The following is a 14,963-nucleotide window of genomic DNA, read 5'->3' on the forward strand; positions in this document are numbered from 1 at the left end:
ATTATAGAAATTCTTGGAATTGTTGCTTTGTGTGAAGATTGTGATATGGGCACTGCAAACATCAAGACCAAGGTTTTCAAGTTCTGACTGAAGATGAAATTGTACTGCACATTACTAAAGAGGAAGAAGAAGAACAAGCACAAGAGTCAAATGAGGAAGAAACTGGTCCTTCCAACAGTGAAGCATTCTCAATGTTTTAAATAGGACTGAAATTGTTGGAAATGAAAAAAGAATATGATTCAACCAATATGCTATGTAAAGAAGCAGTTGGAATTTTCACTTCAAACATAAAAAAAAAATTATGAATATTTTTTATAACAGAAATTATACTGTTATTTACTAAATGTTTCCTAATAAAAATATATACTGCATGTGTCCATATATTAGTGGACTTACACATAATAAATATGTAATATGTACAGTAAGAGTCTCTTATAAACCATGTCGTGTGTAACTGAATTTTTAAATGTAAATTATTGTGTGTAAACATACAATAATTTACATATAAAATTTTTGTGTACATATACATATACTGTAAACGTTCACATCGATATAGATACACACCTATTAGCCGGGTGGGTAAAGTGCCTGCCTGGAAACCCAAAGGTCGTGGGTTCGAATCCCGCCTTGGGCTTGGATCAAAGTACTGCAAAAACCTTGGGAGGTGCACTATGGCCACAGATGCGCCAACAACTACCGAAAAAAAAAAAAAAAGAAAGAAAAAAAACACACCTATTAAAAAAAAGCATGTTATGACTAAAAAAAAAAAAAAAAGAAATTTAAAATGCTGTACAATGTATCTGTACTTTTTAAAATATTTTTCATTGCTTGATTAATCAAAGAAATCATTTATTTGGAAAGTGCATGACATTCATTATTCCAGATAATTGATGCTTTGCTGTATTTGCTGTCCTCCATGAGAGTATAGTGGTCTTGCCACTTGTCACTTTTTGGAAAGGTCTGGTTTTGAGTCCCACTATAGACTGGAGGAATTTCTAAAAGCTTCTTCAATTGGATACGGGGTTGTAGTGAGTCTATTTCAGCTGAAGGGAATAGGGGTTCCCAGTTGAGTTATTCCAGGTTTTTCAGCCTATACATGGGTTTAGTTTGAAGTCCCCTAAATACATTTAAAAAGCCCCTTGCATTCTGCTTCTGTTTATGCTCATTTCTGCCAATCAAAAGCAGATAGTTTCTGTGTGTATAGACCCCCCTTCCCCAAATTCCGTAGCCGAGTGGTCAGGAGCCGGAGTGCAGTAGCACACGCTCCTTGAGTAGACCAGGGTTCAGGCCCCTGACTGATAAATACTGTTGATCTGCCAACCCCCACTGGACCAGTGTGGCAGATTATGGTCCATTTCCCTCAACATGAATTGTTGAGGAGGCTTCCATCCTGCAGTGGGCTGATAATGGGTGCAGTTTTTACTTTTTACTCCCCCCCCCTCCAATTCCAAAAAATCACTTCTGGTGACACTATATCTCTAACACCCAAGAAATCCATCCCAAAGACCCCCACATTCTAAGAGTGAATTTGGCACACATTCTGTGAAAGAGTTTCTAACCACTAGCTATTGAAATATTATTTCAATGTTTAATTAAAGCTTTGAAATAATACATTTTTATTTTTATATGTCAAGCAGTTATTAAAAAAAAAATAATATAATTTCTTGGTATGTTTTCAGGTCGTTATAATAAATATTCAAGGCAGCTTAGTCAAACTCCTTGGGTTGTAGATGGAGAAAAAAAAATGGAAACATCAGTTCAGGAATTAATTGTGGATGTAATTCAGAAGTGGATAATTTCTGAAAGTAAGTATAATCTTGTTCACTAACACCTATATTGATGATGGAATAACTGAATCCTTGCATGAGTTGCAAGTTTTAGTATCTCTACTCAGAATGGAAGTTTAATGTGACTAAATTTAAGAATGCAAATTAAGGACACAATTTAAGAATACAAAAGTACAATCTTGTGTTCTTAAATTTTTAACTTAAATTAGATTATGCCATGTCACATTTTTTTCGCATGAAAATTAGCACAAATTTCAAACCCTTTAAGGGAAAAAAAAAAGGTGATTTTCTAATTGGATATTCAGACTCTGTCTAGAAAAATATGGTAATTTTTTTTTATTTCTGTCTAAACTCTAACCACATTTCAGCTGTTCATTTGACCATTAGTGTTTTTGGCAAATTAAATATTCAGAACACTGTTGGATGTGCTCAAGATCTGTTTTCCACACTTCCCAAGTATTCAGACAGGCTTCATCTTCTAAAGACTTCTCAGAAAAACTCTGCCTGCTATTTGATTTATACTAGTAGAGAGCAACTTGTGCTACATGCAGCCTTTGGACTATCCAATGTGGCCCACAAATAAAATGACTAATTGAAAATTTAAAAAATTAAACTTGAGAAAAAAAATTATTTCCTATAGAAATGTTTTTTTTTTTTTTAGAAAATAAAACAAAAGACAATTTAAATCAGTACTGAACCACTTGCAACTCTGAGTCTCATACATCCCTCAGGATCCTTGGAAGACAGCTTTATTTTTGTTTAAGGATATTTTTTTTTTGAGAAATAAAATTGCAAATAGTAGAAATTAAATTAAATGAATCATGTAGCCTATATCATTAAAATTATAAATTTAAAAAAATTAAGAGGTAGTGCTATACTACTAAATTGGAGTACAACTTTTAAATTCCAGCCCTTGGATTTATAGTAGACATGTTTGCCTTTGTGCAACCCGACAAATATGTTAGTGCAATCTTCCAGCAAAAGCAGCTGCTCACCACTGGTTTATGCATTAATAAACAAAAAATGCTGGCAGGAGTACACTCTTTTGTCTATGCATCAGACTATTTTTAACAGTAGGAAAACATTTGATTAGATTTCTAGTGGTATAAGAAATTTAAGTATAGTATAGTATTACTCCAAAACCGGGAGATTGGGAACCTTTTTTGAGTAAAGAGCCATTTTTGATCTAATTTTTAAAAAAAAAAGAATCCAAGGAGCCTCAGCTCAAGCTGGGGGGGGGGGATTAAGAAATGGAATAGAGTGGGAAGGTGTTTTATTAAAAAAAGTATATTTTTTGAAATATTATTTATTAATACTGAAAAAAACGTTAACGAACACTAATTAGGTACAAATTAATGACTTTTGCTGCTGAACTTCTTGAACGAGTCTCTCAACATCAGGCGAGTATGCCGTAATTTTCATTTTTAAACATGCTGAGAGACTTGCATTGTTCAGGCACTTTCTTGATTTATTTTTAATATAGTTCATGTTCGAAAATATTGCTCGCAGAAATACATCGCTTGTCATACATGTGGGCTAAAAGTTAGAGTCACAGTTACGTGTTCAAAGAGCTGCATGCGGATCGCAAGCCACAGGTATCCCTACTCCACAACAATAGAAAACCTCATAAACCCTTGCCATCTTGCCTCATCAGCAGTACAAGTGGTGCAGTACCTGATCTGCACTGGACTTGTTACACTCCAAGTACCATTTTCATCTGCAGAGGATGCCCACTGAGATTGTCACTTTTATTCAAATGATGAAGTGGAGGAGGACATCATATATTGGTTTCACTGGTAGTCAGGTATTCTGTGCTGAGGATGATGTCACAGTGCCATCAATGTGTCTCTGAACGTTTTATTCCAAAGGTTTAGTTTTTATTTGAACATTCCTTACATTCTGAACAAATGAGCATATGCAATACAACTTTAAGTATAGTAATGGAATCTACTCGTGATTCCATTTTTGGGTCATACCAAAAAATTGGTGTTGATTTTCAAATTGTCATTTTTAAACTGTTTCTTACTGCTTCATTAGTCCCACACCTAAATGGAATACAAATCCATCATGTGATGTCTGTCAGATACTATAATTTTATTATAAAAAAATAAAATTAAATTCATTTTTAGACTTTTTGTTGAAGTGAAAATGGTGTTTTGTTTTATTAATTATATTTACATAATTTATGCCAATTTCTGTTATTTGAAATTTTTTTTGCTGTATGTGTTTTTTTTTTTTTTTTTTACTCATTTCTATTACCTTCCTTCCTTTTCAATTTCTGGCTTTTCATCCAGTAAAGCTGGAAAAGGTACAAAGAGCCAAATTATAAAATACTGTTAGTGCAAATATATTACCCATAATTCATACCCCACAGCAACTGCAATAATTAGCTAGAATGGTTGTACATTCCAGCTAATTCCAAAATAATGGACTTATTTGCTCGTGTATCAGGCACCATTTAGAGAAAATTTATGAAGGAAAGGTACATGGGAGGATATGATTTTATTTACAAATTTAAGATAACCATGCAACAAATGAAAAGTTTAAGAAAAAGAGAATTGATAGTTATCAGATGCAACAATTCCAATGACAGTTCATGTTTCTGCAGCAAAACACTTCTCTGCTTTTCACTCCATTTATTAATTTGGATGAATGTACAGTAGACTCTTGATTTTCCGGGATAGATGGTAAAAAAACAAATCCCGGATAATCGATTTCCCGGTTAATCCAAAAATACAAAAGTCTCCGACATACGTGAGAAATACATTCCAGGACTTACTTCGTCGAGTTTTACATAACTCGGGAATGACTAATAACATATTGCTACTATATTATTATTGACAAATCTGAATTCTGCGCGATACTTCTTAATGTTTGGCCATTTTGATACATCCTTATTATAATGATTCCTTAGAGATTTAACAGATGCACCATTTTCAAACTTTTGAATAATTTCAAGTTTTTGTTTACCCATCATTTTCGCAATTTCTAAACAAAAAAAAAAAAAAACTATAAAAAAAATTCCGACATCCCTGACATAAATAATGAAACAAAATTTGTCCTTTTACGCTGCAGCAGAACACAACAATCAACGCAACACACTAAAACAAATTAAACATTTGGTTTCTTTTTTTTTTTTTTTTTTGAGCAGTGGGTGTGAAGACAGCGGGGATTGCAAGATAATAGGTACACTAATTTCCCAATGACGACTTATAATGCCACTTGTCACTTATTTACGACTTGCAAAATATCTGTTTATACCTATTCTAGTTATTACTTGAATTTTTTTGATTTCTGCTCGATTTTTTTTTTTTTTTTTTTTTTTTTCAATTTATAGTCTTGAAGTGTCTGGGTTAATCTGCTTCCTGGTTAATCGAGAGTCTGCTGTATATTAAATTTGGAATAAAGCTAATTAAACTTCTCAGCTCTTGTATCCCCCTTTCCTCTTTTCCTCAAGTAAGTGAAATAAAAATTAGCATTAGTAGAGGCATTTGATGCAAGAAAGCAAGCTTATGCAGCATCAGCCAAAAAAAAAATAAAATAAAATAAACCACTTCCACTTCACCCCTCTGTTCGTTCAAAATACCTGTCCAGCTGAGCCTTAAACTTATTTAGGCTATCAACCTCCACCACAAGGGATGGAAGTCTGTTCCACCAACCAACCACCCGCTGGCTAAAGGCAAATTTCCGCACGTCTATCCTACATCTGTCTTTCCTCAATTTGAATTTATGCCCTCTCAGGTGATTTTTCTGAGCTAGAGGAAGAATTCCATCAGCATTGAGCATGCTTAAACCATTCAAGGCTTTATACACCTCTATCAGATCACCTCGCTGGTGCCTAGTCTCCAGACACTGTAATTTGCAAAACTTAAGCCTTTCTTCGTAAGAGCACCCCTTTGTTCCATTCACTAATCTTGTTGCCCTTCTCTGTACTCGTTCCAGCAGCTCTACATCCTTCTTGAAATGAGGCCTCCAGACCTGTATACAGTACTCTAGGTGTGGCCTGACCATCGCCTTATACAATGGAATAATCACCTCCTTATCCCTGCTGGAAAAATTCCTGTATATCATTGACAGTACTCCATGAGCTACTCTTGCAGCCCGTCTGCACTGCTCAGAGAACTTCATATCTGCCTGCACAACCACCCCCAAGTCCCTTTCATTCTCTACCACTGTCAGTGTTGTACCACAGAGTTGATACGTTGCTCTGGGGTTGCTGTTTCCCATGTGTAGTACTTTACATTTGTCAATGTTAAACTTCATTTGCCACCTCTCAGCCCATCTGCTCAACCTTTCCAGATACTGTTGCAGCAGCATAGTGTCAGTAGTGTCCTTGACAACCCTGCCAACCTTTGTATCATCTGCAAACTTGGACATTAAGCCCGATATACCATCATCAATATCATTTATAAATACAGAAAACAACAATGGACCCAACACTGAGCCCTGAGGGACTCCACTAATAACATCAGTCCACGATGAGCAGTGTCCATTGATTACCACTCTCTGTCTTCTCCCCCTCAACCACCCCTTTATCCATAGCAGCAATTTGCCTCCAATGTCACACTGCTCCAATTTGTGTAGCAGTCTTCCATGTGCAACAGTATCAAAAGCCTTTCTAAGATCCAAGTATATAATATCAAAGTTATTCCCTGCATCCAGTTCTTTTGTGACTGCATCATAGTATCCAATCAAGTTGGTCAGGCAAGACTTCCCCTTAACAAAACCATGCTGTGTCTGAGCTATAACTGAAGTCTTGTCTAAATGATCCTGCAGTGCTTCTTTAACCAGTGCCTCCATTAATTTTCCTGGAACAGAAGTTAAGCTCACAGGTCTATAATTACTTGTGTCAGCCTTTGATCCTCCTTTGTGAATTGGGGTCACATTTGCACATTTCCAGTCTATGGGTACCTCCCCTGAGTCCAAGGAAGCTCTCATAATTATGGCTAAGGGTTTGCTTACTTCCTTTGCTGCCTCCTTTAATATAACTGGATAGATCCCATCCACCCCGGGTGCCTTTCTTGTGTTTATCTTCAACAGTTTCTCCTCCACTTTACTCCCAGTTATTTCAAGATTCTGTAGCTTACTGCTAGAGTTGAATACACCTCTGGCATTCCCCTCGCTGAATAACTCCTCATGTGTGAATGTCGATGCAAAATATTCATTTAGTTTGTTAGCTACCTGAGCAGGATCATCAACACTTGACCCATCAATATCAAGTGGACCAATCTGATTCATCCCCTTCCTTCTAGAGTTTACATAAGTAAAGAACTCTTTGCTGTTTTTCTTTGCATCCCTTGCCAAGGATTTCTCGTAATCTGCCTTCGCCTGCCTAACCTCCTTTGTAACTTGGTTGCATATCAACTTGTATCTATCATAGGCTTCTGTGTCATGTGTTAATTTGTATGTATCCCATGCATTTTTCTTCTCTGCCATATGCCTCATTAGTTCATCTGACATCCATTTTGGCCTAAACCTTGAACAATATTTCTTAGTTGGTATGTAAAGCCTAGTAGCTTCCAAGATAAGTTCTTTGAATGCTTCCCATTTTGAATTTGCTGTTGGTAACATCATCAGTTGGTCCCACTGTATAGAATTTAAATACTGTCTCAGTCCATCGTAGTCGCCTTTACGGAAGCAATAACCCTTCCCTTTACCCCTAATGGTAGTTACCTCTTTGAGTAAATCCCACTTCAGCACACTGTGATCACTGCCACCTAGTGGTTCATTTATCTGCAGATTCTTAATGCATGAAGAATCACTGCTGATAATCAAATCAAGAGTATTACTCCCTCTAGTTGCCTCCCGAACATGCTGATGTAGAAAACAATCATCCAATAAATCCACAAAAGCCCTGCTAGTGTGTGAGTAACCAGCCCCCAAAATCCAGTCAATATCTGGGAAATTAAAATCTCCCATTATAAGACACTCTGATTTACTGGCCCACTCTATTTCCCTGTACAGTTCCTTATACTCATCAGAGTCATTAGGCCTATAGCACACTCCTACTCTCAATTTTGATCTCCCAATGCTTATGTCACACCAAACTGACTCAACACTGCACTGTCCAGCGATGTCGACTGGCTTCACTTCCTTGGTTTTTATGTGTTTCTTAACTAATAGCATAACCCCTCCCCCCTTCCTATCCTGTCTATCCTTTCTGTAGACGTTGTACTCCCCAAATTGCAGTTCTGCATCCCTTATATCTGTGTGACACCATGTCTCTGATATCCCAACAATATCTGCCTTTGATGTTTTGAGCAATACCTCAAATTCATCAAATTTATTTACTAAACTCCTAGCATTGGTGTACACGCAAGTATACCTGCACCTGTTTCTATTCTTAGCTACCCTAACACAACCCATGTGTTTACTTGTACCGCAATGGCTCCCAGCAGTCTCTGAAATACCATGCATCTTGTTTTTCAGGCTTCTGCTCATTCTAATAGAAGCAGTGCAAGAATCTCTTTCACCTCTGCCAGTGGCTACTGTCAATCTATTGGTCTTTGTCTCCCCCCAAGCTAGCAGTTTTCGGACCCACCTAACACTGCCTCGATAGCATCAGCAAATATTCTTGCACCCTTTCTATTTAAGTGTATCCCATCCCTGTAGAAGCAATCTCTCCTGTTAACAAGTACAGTCCAGGCTGAAAAAAATTCTACCCCTTGAGCCTTGCACAATCTTTCCAGGGCCGAATTGATCGAAAAATAATTGAAGTCTACTCTGAATTAAATGTCAGCAGCATACCCAACAAGTCACATTCAATTTCCATATTGGTATTAGTATTAGCAATGGCCACACGGTGCAAGGAAGCTTATGCTGCACCAGCAAAAAAAAAAAAAAATAAATAATAATAAAAATAAATAAATAACAATAATAATAAAATAATAAAAAATAAATAAAATAAAATGATAAGAATAAAATAATAATAAGAAAAAAATTTAAAAAAAAATAATAATAAATAAGAGAAAAGAAAATGGACAACCTAAGTGTTTCCCTCCTCCCGTAGATAATTATCAAGCTGACCTTTGAATTTCCCTATACTGTTAGCCTCTACAACCCATGTAGGTAATTTATAACTTGCTGGCTAAATAAAACTTCCTGCAATCCAGTCTAAACATCCCTCTCCGTTACTTTAAATTATGACCCCTAGTTCTAGAATAATTTATAACCGCGAAAATTTCGTCCTCATTCATTTTGCTTATGCCTCTCAGAGCCTTAAACACCTCAATCAAGTTTCCTCTAAGGTGCCTAGCTCTGATACCGACATGTTCAAAATCTTTCCTCATTTGGACGCCCTTTTGCCGATCTCATCAGGCAAGTTACTCATCTCTGGACCTTTCAAGAAGCACAATGTCTTTCTTTAGGTGCAGTCTCCATACCTGAACACAGTATTCCAAGTATGAGCTAACGATAGCCTTATACAATGGGATTATGATGTGCTTATCTCTACTAGTAATTGTTCGATACATCATCGATAAGGCACCATGGGCCTTCCTTGCAACCTGTCTTGCAAATTGCAACTTGTACAATGCTCAGAGAACTTAGTCTGACTGTATTGTAACACCCAAGTCCCTTTCCTCCACTACCGGCTTTAGTTCAACTCTGCCAAGTGTATAAGTTATTTTGGGGTTACTGTTTCCCAGGTGCAATGCCTCACACTTTGTTGGATTAAAGCATAGCTGCCATTTTTTTGACCATCCCTGAAGTCTATCTAGGTCATTCTAAAGAAGCTCTGCTTGGCGGTGATCATTAGCTACTCTACCAATCTTTACATCATCCTCAAATTTAGGCATCACGTCCTCTAACCCTTCATCGATGTCATTTATGAAAATCAAAAACAACAGTGTTCCTAATACTGATCCTTGGGGAATCCCACTAACATCAACCCAATCTGAAGAATAACCATTTATCACAACCCTCTGCCTCCTGCCCTGAAGCCATTCAGCTATCCATCTGAGGACTTTCCCTATGATTCCAACCTGTTCCAGTTCATAAAGTAACCGCTCATGTGGGACTGAGTCAAATGTTTTGCTGAAATCCAAATAAACAATGTTGAAATTATTCCCAATGTTCAACTCTCAAGTGACCCTGTCAAAATAGCTAATCAGATTAGTTAAACATGATTTTCCCTTTACAAAACCTTGCTGAGTATCCTTCAGAATTCCATTTCTATCTAAATGATCCCGAATTCCAACTTTGATCATTGTCTCCATGATTTTCCCTACTACTGCAGTTAAACTAACTGGCTGGTAATTTCCCACTTCACTCTTAGAACCACTTACGTATTGGGGACATTGGCACTTTTCCAATCTAATGGAATCACTCCCGAGTCCAGTGATGCTCACATAATTAGCCTCAATGGTTCAATGCACTCAATTGCCGCCTCCCTTAAGATTATAGGGTAAGGCTCTAAAGTTTTTTTATTAAATAAACATTTGAAATTTCATCATTAATTACATTTTTTTCAACTTCACTCCCATAATTTCTCATTGACGTGAAGGGTTTTTCTTCTGTAAATATCGATGCAAAGTAACTGTTGAGTTCATCTGCAACTTCAGCTGGGGTATCTAATACTATCCCACATCCATTACATAAGGGTCCAATCTGGTTTGTTCTTCTCTTTTTTGTATTTATATATGTGAAGAATTCCTTATCCCCCCCCTCTTTGCCAGCCTAACCTTTTCAGTGGCATTATTACAGATCATTTTGTAGCTGTTATAGGCCTCAGTATTTTTTATTGCTCTGTAACTTTTTAATGGTCTTTTTCTGTTCAAGTAATCTGGCAACTTCATTATGCATGAGTAAGTCCAGGCTCTTTTAAGACAAATCTAATTCCCTTCAGGGAACATTATATGGTAAATAGCTTTAATTTTAATTAATGTTGTGTAAAGTAAGGTAGAAGTGGGTATTTTGAATAAATTTAATAAATTAGACAGATTGTTAGAGGGATGTACAAATGAGGTGGGAAGGGTTTTTTTTTTTTTTTTTTTTTGCTAATTCTGCTTGCTTCTTTGCATCACTTTACTATTACTAATAGTAAAATTACTAAAGTTTTCATTTTAATATTTTAATTGAATTCTCATTACAGAAATTGTTTTCTCTGCTTCCGGTCGTGAGGATGTTGATGTCAGAATGTTAGGAACAGGTAAATGCATTTGTTTTTTAAATAAAATACATAATTTGTTCTCTATAAACATGTACTGATTTATTTAGATCGTTTAGGATGAAATTGTTTGTATTTCTAATGAAAAGTCAGTTTGTTTTTTTTTTGATTCTTCAGTTGAGACTAAAGAAAGTCATGAAAGAACTTGTGAATACCCTCCCCAGTCCAAATGAAAGCTCCTTCCTGATGAAAAATTAACAGAATATTTGAACAACTCTATCTTAGCAAACAGAACAACAATTTATACAACTGCCAATACTGAAATGAAAATTACAAGTATCCTGCTTTCAATTTAACATTTGAGTCGAATTTTCATTTGATGGGGGAAGCAGGGAAGACTATTTGGTTTTTCCAGCATTCTGAATCATTTTCTATCACTATAAATGATAGAAATAAAATATCACTTATAGTGATATTTTCTAAGCAAAAATGCTATAAGCAGTGCACTTATAGCAATATAACGGCAGCACTCAAACTGTATGCCGTGGGATATTTTAAATTTCGAGGGAAACACAGCGATACTCTACATATGTCAGACAAGTGCCTAGTCACCAGACACTAATTTGCAAGTCTTAAGCCTTTCTTCATAAGAGCATCCCTTTGTTCCATTCACTAATCTTGTTGCCCTTCTCTGTACTCATTCCAGCAGCTCTACATCCTTCCTAGATAAACCTGAGTCCCCTTCAAATCATTTGCAGTGTGACTAACTAACCTCTGCATCTTATACAACTGCAATAAAATTATTAAAAAGTTGCTCATTTATCACTGGAAACATGAAATTACCCCAGAAAGAATAGCAATTTCACCATGTTATAAATTAATTGAACTATTCTATGCACAAATTGCTTTTATCTAAAGCAAGCTGTACACGCTCAAGCAAATATGAAAAATTGCTGAAGCATGTATGCCTGGCTTAGCAGAAAATACTGCTGATAATTTGCACTTTTATCATGTGTGCTAAACCAAAAATTTTTACCAAGGCATTCTACCAAAAATATGCCTTAAATAGTATGCTGTTTTTACTGCATGAATTGTTAAATATGTTAAAAATTATATATAAAAGCTGAAATTATTTCTTTCTTACCCATTTTACTTTCAAAAGGTGTTGCTTTACAAAGTTGAGCAAAAGTTTGTAAGATGAAATTAGTATGTAAATTGAATTTCCGTTGTCAAAAATTTTTGTTTGTAAGACCAAAAGTTCATAAATTGGATGTTTGTAAACTAGGAGCTCACCGTATTTTAATTATTAAGTGTACTCTCCTTACTTATCTCATCTTTGTAATATGTTGACCAAACTGCTTAAAATTTCAAATTTTGAAAAACAGTTTCAAAATGGACGTATTTATTTGAATTTTTAATTAATTTTTTATTGACATTATAGGTATTTTTGTTTCTTTTCAACAGGCCGCCCTTTTATTCTTGAGATCGTTAATCCCCGGCGCTCCAATTGGACCCAGGATGAGTTTCGACAAATGCAAACAGTAAGTTTGCAGAAATTTAGCATAACATAACAATTAATTTTTGCAATCGTAATGATTTCTTTTTCTTAACAATTCACCTGTAACCAATTATAAATAAATCATGCTAAAAGATCAGATTGTATGTACCCAAAAGTTTTTTATGTTATGTGGATCTACCATGATTATTTTGGATCATTTTCTGAGTTTTTTTTATATATAATTTATGCAGATTTCCACGCAGAACATAACATTAACTTTTTATTATATTTTTACATCCTATGAAATAAATTAATCATTAGTTTTATAACTATATTTCATCATCTAACTTAAAGCTCTGTGCTACTACCTTCTGGTTTAACATTTTATTTTTAGGCCTTGCCAGAAGATAAAATAAAGTAACACTTTTCTTATTTTGCATGATGCAGTAGCGAGTGGCTTGGAGTATGATAGGGAAGAATCTTATAGTTTCCAACTTTGCCATTTTCTCATTCTTGGTTGTTTTGCAATCCTGTTTTACAGATTTCGGACAGCTGTTTTGGCTATTTGCTGTTCTCACTTTGATCATGATTTGCCTCACAGGCTAGATGCCCATTCATTGGTGAAGCCAGACAACTAATTCTTTTTTGGTTTCACTTACACCTGTTTGCTTTGCATGTAGGCAGTTTCTTCCCAGTCTCTCAAGCATGATAAAAATTCCCAAAGAGGGATCAAAATGCCCTTTTAGTAGACCACCTTGAAGTAATCCTTAAAAAGATAGAGAAAATTTGATGGGGATATCATTTATTTATCTAGCATGACATGAACAAGGGAGGATATAAATTGAAATAAAGGAATGATATTGTAGATTTGGATGCAAGAAAATTTATCTTTAGACAAAGGGTTGGAAACCTTATATACATTAGGGATAAATACATGGAAAAAGTATATAAAATATGAAAAAATTAGTAGAAATTTTTTTTATAAGCTTGTGTTTTTTTTTTATTATGTAAACCTCAAACACGAGAGGTATTAGAACCTATAGTACTTAGTACTGTGCTTGGGTTAGAGGTTGAGAAGATGAAAGAAGATATTTGTTGACATTGAACTTGAACTTCTGTAGACTGTAATTTTCAGGAAATACATATGAAGGAAGATTGTTCCAGGAAACGGCAGTTGAATGAATAAACAAGGAAGATGAAAAGTTCGTTCTGTGAGTTTGAAGTTGGACAGTAAATGGATGTTGGCCGATTGTTTTGAAAGAGAGAGCAGGAATTATAGAAGCCAATTCAGAAGAAGAGTGCCCATGGAAGTATCTGTACAAGAGGCATGCAGCAGAAACAGTACATCTATGAGACAGCGAGTGGAGAATCATTAATTAACCTAACTGCCCTCTTCTGAATGGAATCAAGAAGCCTGAGAGAGGTTTTGGGGGCACCACCCCAGATGTGGGAATAATATTCCATGGCAGAGCCGATTTTCGATTTATACAGAGTGAGCAGCTGTTTGGAAGAAAACTAATGCCGAGAGCAAAGGAGAAAACCAAGTTTTTTAGATTCAGAGGAAACAATATTTGTAATGTGCTTGTGCCAAGAGAGATTAGAAGTCAGGGTAATCTTCAAAAGAGATATATATCATTTTGCCTAGAAATCAGAGTGTCACTAAAGATAAGTATAGGAGCAGAAGAATCCTTTTTGTGAGATATAAGACAAGACTCAGTTTTAGAAGGGCTGAAATCAACTAAGTTGTCTTTGCCCCACTGGAGAATTACCTGGAGATCGGCATTTTAGTAATTGGTTGCAGATTTTTGAGAAGTTGAAGCTGATTGAGCAGGGCACGGTTTCTCAAAATGGAAAGTAGAATGCAATGTGCTATCATCGGCAAAACTATGGATAGGATTTCCAGTCAATGGAAGGTCATTAATATACAAAAGGAAAAGAGTAGGGGAAAGAACTAAACCTTGGGGACACCGGCATTAGTGGAGAAGTTAGAAGACAGAGAGCCATCTACCATCACCCTCAGTGAGCGATCAGAGAGAAAACTGGATAACCAATTACTAAAAACAGTTGGCAAACCATAAGATAGAAGCTTGTTTAGAAGACCTTTATGCCAAACACAATCGAAAGCCATTGAGATGTCAAGAGCAACTACTTGTGTTTCACTGAACTTTTCCATTGAATTAGTCCATAAATGGGTAACATAAGCCAGAATATCACCAGTGGATCAACACTGATGGAATCCATACTGGCAATCATTGATCAGACGGAAGGTTTCTAGGTAGTTTAAGAGTTGGCGGTTAATTGATTTCTCCATTACTTTAGAAAGAGTAGAAGTAATTGCAATGGGACAATAATTGGATGGGAGGGATTTTAGGAACTGGCTGGATATGAGCAAATTTCCAAGCAGAAGGAAAAACACCTTTGGAATAAGGAAGTGAAAAAAGGCGGCAAAGAATAGGAGTAAGTTCATGGAACTTTCTTAGCATCAATATTTGTCAAAATTCTTCTGACATCCTTTTTGACGGAAGACCACAAGAGGCATTGAATGGAGCGTGTTGGCAATGGTGGGAGGTGT

The 14,963-nt window shown here is 35.9% G+C and overlaps 1 protein-coding gene across 2 annotated transcripts in view; it reads left to right on the plus strand.

The window, feature by feature from the left end:
• Pus10 (Pseudouridine synthase 10) overlaps nt 1-14,963 on the plus strand; it is a 77,254-nt gene that overhangs the window by 47,574 nt on the left and 14,717 nt on the right. For both annotated transcript variants that reach the window (XM_090376758.1, XM_090376759.1), the window contains 3 exons: nt 1,680-1,805; nt 10,879-10,935; nt 12,358-12,434. In XM_090376758.1, coding sequence (XP_090232884.1) covers nt 1,680-1,805; nt 10,879-10,935; nt 12,358-12,434 — 260 coding nt within the window. The remainder of the gene's footprint in view (nt 1-1,679; nt 1,806-10,878; nt 10,936-12,357; nt 12,435-14,963) is intronic.

Source organism: Mastigoproctus giganteus, chromosome 6 (genome assembly GCF_048544385.1).
Source record: "Mastigoproctus giganteus isolate SK-2022 chromosome 6, ASM4854438v1, whole genome shotgun sequence".
NCBI lineage: Eukaryota > Metazoa > Arthropoda > Arachnida > Uropygi > Thelyphonidae > Mastigoproctus > Mastigoproctus giganteus.